This window comes from Enhydra lutris, unplaced genomic scaffold (genome assembly GCF_002288905.1).
Source record: "Enhydra lutris kenyoni isolate GAN:26980312 unplaced genomic scaffold, ASM228890v2 scaffoldscaffold99, whole genome shotgun sequence".
NCBI classification, from domain to species: Eukaryota; Metazoa; Chordata; class Mammalia; order Carnivora; family Mustelidae; genus Enhydra; species Enhydra lutris.
Window position 1 is genome coordinate 83,180 of NW_019154183.1, and position 9,904 is coordinate 93,083.

At 34.9% G+C, this 9,904-nt stretch overlaps 1 protein-coding gene across 1 annotated transcript in view; it reads left to right on the forward strand.

Moving 5' to 3' along the window:
• The window catches only part of LOC111139305 (ankyrin repeat domain 26), a 131,311-nt gene that overhangs the window by 83,169 nt on the left and 38,238 nt on the right, over nt 1-9,904 (forward strand). The window contains exons 30-32 of the mRNA XM_022491551.1: nt 460-594; nt 2,166-3,122; nt 4,701-4,853. Of these exons, the coding sequence (XP_022347259.1) occupies nt 460-594; nt 2,166-3,122; nt 4,701-4,853 (1,245 nt within the window). The remainder of the gene's footprint in view (nt 1-459; nt 595-2,165; nt 3,123-4,700; nt 4,854-9,904) is intronic.

A 9,904-nucleotide genomic window follows, 5' to 3' on the forward strand; every position in this document is an offset into this window, starting at 1 on the left:
GGAGCCTGCTTCCTCCTCTCTCTCTGCCTGCTTCTCTGCCTACTTGTGATCTCCGTCTCTCAAATAAATAAATAAAATCTTTAAAAAAAAAAAAAAAAAGCTCGAGATCATGATCTGAGCTGAAACCAAGAGTAGGACACTTAATCAACTGAGCTACCCAGGCACCCCAGTTTGGGATTTTTTTATATTAAAATACAGGCTAAATCACCTTGAGACTATGATGGAACTAGTTAAATGTTTTGTAAAGAAATTTTATTTCACATACTATATCTACCTGTATTTTTACTCTATGACAAATTTAGCTGTCATTTAAATTAAAATTTGAGTTACTCGTGTAGGATAAAAGTCCTTGTATTTAAAAAGGCTACTTCTTTTGAACATTTTTTTTTAAGTTCTCTTAAGCTTTTGACTTTTTTTTTAATGGTATCAACCAAAATCCTAATGAAAATATGTCTTTAGGTTGTGGAAGAATGGAATGATACTAAGAAACAACTTTGTCGAGAACAGGATGCCAGAATATTACAAGATGGAATTCTAAACAATCACCTTTGCAAACAAAAGGAGATAGAAATGGATAACAAAAGGAGTTCTGGGGTATTTTCTTTAGTTATTTTGAAGTACATGTGTGTATGTTTTGTATGTATATATATTTTATTTTCTGAAATTATTATTTTTTCTCTGTGTGTGTATATTTTTTCCTCCGTGTGTGTGTGTGTGTGTGTGTGTATATGTATATATTTGTGTCTTTGTATATATATATTTTATCCGTGTGTGTGTGTATATATATGTGTGTGTGTGTGTATATATGTATATGTATATTTTTAAAACCAACACTGCAGATCATGGAAAGCATAGAGGATTTTTAAAGCATATAAAGTATATTTGGGGGGCATAGGGGTCAGTGGCATTTTGGGTCCAGTGGATAAAGTAATATTCTTAATTTAAATGCATTTGTCTGCAAGAATCAAATAGTGACATTCTTAATGTCTTCATCCAAAGGGAGAGGCTTTTATTATTTTCCATAACCATAAGCTCAAAACTGTTGCAACTAACAACATATGTTTCAGTTTTCCGCGGTTATTTCCTCACCTCTCTCTCAATAGTTTAGCTTAACACTTCCACTGATGAACAGGAGGAAACGTATATAGCCTGTTCAGAGACTTTATTTTGGATGTTAGTCTCTTACTTTTGAGAAAAGTAGCAGTTTGCTCCAAGGAGTATCCTATTTCATTAAAAGTTGCCTTTGAAATAATCATATGGTAATGATAATTTATTGATGAATATTTTATTCCTAATAAAATAGCTTAGTGTCTTTTTCCCTATTTTGTATTTATTACCGTTTTAAACATCATGATGAGGAAAAAAATTTATTGCAGCAGCAAATAACCTCATGATTTTTCTAAGAGCTGTATAAATTTTACCTTATTTACCATTGGTATTTTGTGTGAAATATGAGGCTTCTTTTGTCTTTATGATTTACACTGGAGAAGAGCTCCAGTTTGGTGCACGAGCACTAATAGTGGAGTTAGAAGACCTGTGGGAAGTTCTGCAGCTCACTTAATATTTTGAACCTCTCCATTCTAGAATTGTGGTAACTAAAAGAGTTCATTGATGTATGTAGAAGTGTTTATAGTACAGGGCCTAGATTTGTCAGTGATCAGTAGATTTAACTCTTATAACTGACTATAGAAATGTTAGAAAAGTAGAATTTCTATGGACTATTGTGAGGAAAAAGAATTTTAGGAAATTTAATCTGCCCAAATATATGCAGAGCTAAGGATTTTACTGTGGCATACCTGTGTTAGATGTCAGACTGTAAACTTGATTCTTAGTATAGTCAGATTTATTAATCTTTTATTTCAGGCTTTCTGGGTTTGTTATAAATCGGAGAAAGACCTTTCCAGTTCTGAGATTCTTAAAAATTTTGTCTTGCTTTCTTTTTTCCTTTCATGCATTCATTGTCTTCAATTAAATTTTTGAAGCTTTGGGAATTTACGCTTGTATAAAGTTTGAGGTTTGGACCCAACTTTACTTTTTTCCAGTTCAATATCTATTACTGCAACCTAGTCATTGTATAAACGTAGTTTATTCTTTAATTTCAGAGAAAAATCATCATAATGTCATTTTATTGTGTTCCAACTAAAAGTCTCCTTTGTTTTACTTAGATTTCTAATAGTTGTGAAAAAGAAAAATATCTGTTGCATAACAAATACATGTTGGAGGATCAAATCGCTATGCTAAGACTGGAAATAGACACAATAAATAACCAGAACCAGGAGAAGGAAAGGAAATACTGTGAAGACATTGAAATTTTAAAAGAAAAGCATGTCAGTCTTCAGAAGACCATAAAACTGACTGAGGAAAGATTAACGAACACAGAACTCCAACACAGTGGAGAGATTAATGCTCTGACCATTGAGAACACAATGCTAAAGTCTAAACTGGAGAATGAAAAGCAAAACAAAGAAAGACTGGACGAAAAAGTTGAATCGTACCGTGCTAGACTAGCTACCGCTATACAGGATTATGACCAAAGTCAGACATCAAAAAGAGACCTAGAACTTGCTTTCCAGAGAGCAAAAGGCGAATGGTTTCGTGTACAGGACAAATTGAATTTTGATGTGTCTAAACTAAAAGAAGATAATGAGCTTCTTTCTCAGAACCTTTCTGAAGCTGAAAGTAAATTTAATACTCTGGAAACTGAGCTCCATAGCACAAGAGATGCTCTCAGAGAAAAGACTTTGGTTTTAGAACGTGTACAAAGAGACCTAAGTCAAACACAGTGTCAGAAAAAGGAAATTGAACACGCGTATCAAAGTGCACAAGATAAAGTGAGTAAATACATTGGGAAGCAGGAATCCTTAAAGGAGAGATTATCTCAACTACAGAGTGAAAATATGTTGCTTCAACAGCAACTAGATGATGCTTACAACAAAGCTTCCAGTAAAGAAAAGGTAGTAATTAATATCCAAGACCAGTTTCAGGATATTATAAAAAAACTTCAAGCTGAAAGTCAAAAGCAAGCTCTTGTAATAGAAGCAAGCAAGCAAGAGTTAATCAATGAACGTAATCTTTTAAGAGAAAAAATGTATGTGTATGAAAAGGAGAAAGTAGAAAGAGAAGTAAGTATCCAGAAAGATAAATATTTTTCAAGCTTCCTGAGAAAATTCAAAGTAATATTTGATTATGGATTATTGTTGTTACAATTATTATTTTAGAGAGAAAGAGTGCACCTGTACATGAACGGGAGTGGGTCAGAGGTAGAGGGAGAGAGAATTCCAGGAGGGCTCCACATTGGAGAGCTCCACCTCATGACCCCGAGATCATGATCTAAATGATTATAGCTGAATTTTGAATCTAGTTAAATATAAAAAATATATAGACTGTAAGTCAGCATAACTTGTATCCAGCCAATAAAAATTAGACTTGAGAGGTGCTTTAATTTGAATAAAATTGTTCTGTCTTTTATGAAAGTTTAAGAAGTTAAGTTACAAATTGTTACTAGTCGGCTGATATTAATAATTTAGTCTTATACTGCTAAAATAATAATTTTAATTCTTGTCATCACATGTTAATACCATGATGAACAGATAAATGGAAATGCTCAAAATACTAAAATGAGTATTTTGAAATTTTCAATTAAGTAGATTAACTTGACAGTTAGCTCCAGATTTCCCAAATGAATTGCATAAAAAGTACAGTATCTCAGTACTTTTTATACATATATACATAAGTATAAGTATATATTTATAAGTATAAATATATGTATATATATACATATATACTTTTATACATTTATACATTTATGCAAGCTATACATGGTAGCTTTTTATACGTTTTAGGTTGGCATAATTTTATTCTTATTTATATAAATTTGAATTTTTAGTCTGAAATCATGTATCCTTATGACCTTTTAATCCTTTGAAGGCACTTACTTTTCATTAAATCATAATTTGGGACAACTGTGATGAGCTTTAGCGAAACTATATTTGATTTAATCTTCCCACTGCTCTTTATAATTTTTTAAGCAATTTTGCAAATAATTTGCTCATTTCAAAGCTCAGTTACTATCATTTGGGCCTAAGTTTGTCCAACACAAAGAGTATTGTATCTCTGAAATTTATTAATTGGGCATTGGATCTCCATTTTCAAATTAATGAGGGGTGGCAGGATTCTTGTGTAGCAGGAATGGAGGTCAGGGAGAGAGGTGAAAGCCAGGTCATCTAGCGTCTTGAAGGCCATTAGAATGACTTCACTTATGTTCTGAGATAGTTATCTATTAAAAGGATTTGAGCAGAGGATTGAACATGTGAGGAACTCTGACATTAATTGAAGCCATTACTAAAAAAGAGGGAAAACATTTCATACTGTAGAATTTACCAATGTTATTTCCACCTATATACCCATTTCTTTTTGAGACTTCAGTCGATTGGGAAGCTTTGGGAAAATTCATCCACAAGGAATGGATAGTGGGGCTGAATTAATTATCTAAGTAACATAATACTGACTAGGCAGGATAACATCTTTTTGTGTCTTTAACCAAATTCATTAAACAGCCATAATGTGTACATGTTAGGAAAAGGAGATGAATTGATGTTTGTAGTGAAATTTTCCAAGTATATAGGTTAAAGTTATATATTGTTAACATAATTTAATAGTAAGATGATTTTATAAAACCAGTAACAGAAATGTCTTATTAGGTAGCAGTGAGACAACTTCAAGAAGAACTGGCCGATACCCTAAAAAAACAGTCTATGTCAGAGGCTTCACTGGAGGTGACATCACGTTGTCGTATGAATTTAGAAGATGAGGTAAAGGACTTAAAGGAAAAACTGGCTCAGATTAGGAATCAGGTATGTATGAAGTGTCACATATCAAGTTAATCTGTAGTTGGTTAAATAATATGAAGTGTTTTAGGATGCTTATTTCCATGGACCACTTCCTTCTGTATTTTCATTATAATTAATTTAGTATAATTTTAGTATCTTCACAATGTACTTATTTCTTAAACTTTGACTTTCATTCTGCTATTTTTGTTATACATTTTTTCCTTATGGTAGTTACCCTTAGGAAAGTTGAAAATTATACATCATTCCTCACAGAAATTGGGACTTTTTTCCTACTAAATAATTTCTTTAAAGATTTATTTATTTATTTGTGGTGGAGGGAGGGTGGAGAGGCAGCAGGAGATGGAGAGAATTTCAAGCAGACCCCTGCCCAGCACAGAGCCCCATGCTGGCTTGACTCCATGACCCATATGATCGTGACCTGAGATAAAATCCTGAGTTGGATGCTTAACCAACTGAGCCACCCAGGTGTCCTAAATAATGTTTTTTAATGATATCTCTGTTACCATGATGAGCTAAGCCATGTAAAAGCAGAAGATAACGTTTAATAGAATGTTTCAGAAAATTGTCTTTTTTCTCATCTTCACTTTTTTGAATGGATACAGAATCTGTACTGATTTCAGGATAACTTGTACAGAAAAGTGATTGCACAAACCAGTTGAACTTAAGGCATTTCCTTCATTTTCTTTTCCTTTTCAATATATAATAAATGTACAGAAATATTTAAATCATGTATACTATATACACCCAAAAGAGAGAATTAAGAAAGTTATCTAGATCTTGCCATTGGATTTTTTAAAAGCCTTATTGAAATAGAATGCACATTCCATACAATTTACCCATTTAATATGTGTAGTACAATGTTTCTGAGTATATTGATAGAGTTGTGCAACCATTACTGCCATCAAGTAGAACATTTATTTTTTAAGATTTTATTTATTTATTTGACAGACAGAGATCACAAGTAGGCGGAGAGGCAGGCAGAGAAAGAGGAAGGGAAGCAGGCTCCCTGCCGAGCAGAGAGCCCGATGTGGGGCTCGATCCCAGGACCCCGGGATCATGACCTGAGCCGAAGGCAGAGGCTTTATAACCCACTGAGCCACCCAGGTGCCCCTAAGTAGAACATTTTAATTACCCTGAAAAGAAGCCCTTAGTCCTTGCCCCCAGGCTCAGGCAACCACCAGTCTACTTCTCGCCTCTATAGAGTTGCCCATTCTGAATATTTCATATATAGGGAATCACACAGTGTGTGGTCCTTTGTGACTAGCTTCCTTTGCTTAATATTTTTGGGGTTTATCTGTGTCATAGCATATATCAGTGCTTCATTCCTTATTATCAAACAGTACTCCACTGGGGGCTAAAACCTTTGTTCATTCATCATTTGATGTACCTTTGGGTTGTTTCCACTTTTTGGCCATTAATAATGCTGCTGTGAACGTTCATTTAGTTATTGTCTGGACATCTGTTTTTATTTCCCTGTCATCACATTTTATCCTCTCAGTTAATTGGGTTGATTTCACCATCTCTCAGTCTTTTTTTTTTTTTTTAAATTAACATATAATGTATTATTTGTTTCAGGGGTACAGGTCTGTGATTCATCAGTCTTACACAATTCACAGCACTCAGCATAGCATATACCCTCCCCAATGTCCATCACCCTCCCCTCCAGCAACCCTCAATTTGTTTCCTGAGATTAAGAGTTTGTCCCCCTCGCCGGTCCCATCTTGTTTCATTTTTCCTTCCCTACTCCCCAAACCCCCTACATTGCCTCTCAAATTCCTCATATCAGAGAGCTCATATCATAATTGTTTTTCTCTGATTGACTTATTTCACTCAGCATAATACCCTCCCTCTAGTTCCCTCCACGTCATTACAAATAGCAAAATTTTATTTCTTTTGATGGCTGCATAGTATTCCATTGTGTATATATACCACATCTTCTTTATCCATTCATCTGTTGATGGACATCTAGGTTCTTTCCATCGTTTGGCTATTGTGGACATTGCTGCTATAAACATTCGGGTGCACGTGCCCCTTCTGATCACTACATTTGTATCTTCAGGGTAAATACCCAGTAGTGCAATTGCTGGGTCATAAGGTAGCTCTATTTTCAACATTTTGAGGAACCTCCATGCTGTTTTCCAGAGTGGCTGACCAGCTTGCATTCCCACCAACAGTGCAGGAGGGTTCCCCTTTCTTCGCATCTTTGCCAACACCTGATGTTTCCTGACTTGTTTTTTTTTAGCCATTCTGACTGGTGTGAGATGGTATCTCAGTGTAGTTTTGATTTGTATTTCCTTGATGCCAAGTGATGTTGAGCACTTTTTCATCTGTCTGTCGGCCATTTGGATGTCTTCTCTGCAGAAATGTCTGTTCATATCTTCTGTCCATTTCTTGATTGGATTAATTGTTCTTTGGGTGTTGAGTATTATAAGTTATTTATAGATTTTGGATACTAGCCCTTTATCTGATATGTCATTTGCAAATATCTTTTCCCATTCTGTCAGTTGTCTTTTGGTTGTATTGACTGTTTCCTTTGCTGTGCAAAACTTTTGCTCTTGATGAAGTCCCAATAGTTCATTTTTGCCCTTGGTCCCCTTGCTTTTGGGGATGTTTCTAGGAAGAAGTTGTTGTGGCTGAGGTTGAAGAGGTTGCTGCCTGTGTTCTCTTCAAGGATTTTGATGGATTCCTGTCTCACATTGAGGTCTTTAATCCATTTGGAGTCTATTTTTGTGTGTGATATAAGAAGATGGTCCAGTTTCATTCTTCTGCTTGTCGCTGTCCAATTTTCCCAACACTATTTGTTGAAGAGACTGTCTTTTTTCCATTGGATATTCTTTCCAATTTGTTGAAGATTAGTTGACCATAGACTTGAGGGTCCATTTCTGGGCTCTCTGTTCTGTTTCATTGATCTATGTGTCTGTTTTTGTTACAGTACTATACTGTCTTGATGATTACTGCTTTCTCATAGAGCTTGAAGTCTGGAATTGTGATGCCTCCAGTTTTGTTGTTCTTTTTCAGCATTCCTTTGGGGGTCTTTTCTGATTCCATACAAATTTTAGGATTATTTGTTCCAGCTCTATGAAAACCTCGATGGTATTTGATAGGAATTGCATTAAATGTGTAGACTGCTCTGGGTAGCATCGACATTTTAACAGTATTTGTTTCTCCAATCCATGACCATGTAACGTTTTTCCATTTTTTGTGTCTTCCTTTAATTTCCTTCATGAGTATTCTATAGGTTTCTGAAAATAGCTGCTTTGTCTCCTTGGTTAGGTTTATTCCTAGGTATCTTATGTTTTTTGATGCAATTGTAAATGGGATCGACTCCTTAATTGCTCTTTCTTCTATCTTGTTGTTGGTGTATAGAAATGCAACTGATTTCTGTGTATTGATTTTATATCCTGACACTTCACTGAATTCCTGTAGGCATTCTAGCGGTTTTGGAGTGGAGTCTTTTAGGTTTTCCACATAAAGTATCATATCATCTTTATAGAGTGAGAGTTTGACTTCTTTGCCAATTCAAGTGCTTTTTATTTCTTTTTGTTGTCTGATTTCTGAGGCTAGGACTTCTAGTACTATGTTGAATAGCAGTGGTGAGAGTAGCCATCCCTGCTGTGTTCCTGACCTTAGGGGAAAAGCTCTCAGTTTTTTCCCCATTGAGAATGATATTGGCAAAAAAAATAAAAATTAAAAAAAAAATAAAAAGAGAGAATGACATTTGCTGTGGGTTTTTCATAGATAGTTTTTATGACATCGAGTTATGTACCCTCGATCCCTACACTGTGAAGAGTTTTGATCAAGAAAGGATGCTGTACTTTGTCAAATGGTTTTTCTGCATCTATTCAGAGTATTGTATTGTTCTTGTCCTTTCTTTTATTAATGTATTGTATCACACTGATTGATTTGCAGATGTCGAACCACCCTTGCAGGCCAGGAATAAATCCCACTTGGTCACGGTGAATAATCCTTTTAATGTACTGTTGGATCCTATTGGCTAGTATTTTGGTGAGAATTTTTGCATCTGTGTTCATCAGGGATATTGGTCTCTAATTCTTTTTGTCTTTGTCTTGTTTTGGGATCAAGGTAATGCTGGCCTCATAAAATGAGTTTGGAAGTTTTCCTTCCATTTCTATTTCTTGGAACAGTTTTAGGAGAATAGGTATTAATTCTTTAAATGTTTGGTAGAACTCCCCAGGAAAACCACCCTGCCCTGGAGGTTTGTTTGTTGGGAGATTTTTGATTACTGCTTTAATTTCCTTTCTGGTTATGGGTGTGTTCAGGTTTTCTATTTCTTCCTGGTTCAGTTTTGGTAATTTATATGTCTGTAGGAATGCACCCATATCTTGCAGATAGTCTAATTTGGCTGGCTTATAGTTTCTCATAATATGTTCTTATAATTGTGCTTCCTTGATGTTCATTGTGATCTCTCTTCTTTCATTCATGATTTTATTAATTTGGGTCCTTTATTCTATTATCAAAGTCTGGCCAGGGGTATATCAATCTTATTAATTCTTTCAAGGAAGCCGCTCCTAGTTTAATCGATCTGTTCTATTGTTCTTTTGGTTTCTATTTCATTGGTTTCTGTTTTTATCTTTATTAATTCTCTTCTCCTGCTGGATTTAGGCTTTCTTTGCTGCTCTTTCTCCAGTTCCTTTAGGTGGAAGGTTAGGTTGTGTATTTGAGACCTTTCTTGTTTCTTGAGAAAGGCTTGTATTGCTCTATACATCTCTCTTCAGGACTGCCTTTGCTGCATCCCAAAGATTTTGAACTGTTGTGTTTTCATTATCATTTGTTTCGATGAATTTTTTCAATTCTTCTTTAATTTCCTGGTTGACCCATTCATTCTTTAGAAGGATGTTCTTTAGTCTCCATGTATTTGGGTTCTTTCCAAATTTCCTCTTGTGATTGAGTTCTAGCTTCAGAGCATTGTGGTCTGAAAATATTCAGGGAATGACCCCAATCTTTTGATACTGGTTGAGACCTGATTTATGACCCAGGATGTGATCTATTCTGGAGAATGTTCCATGTGCACTAGAGAAGAATGTGTATTCTGT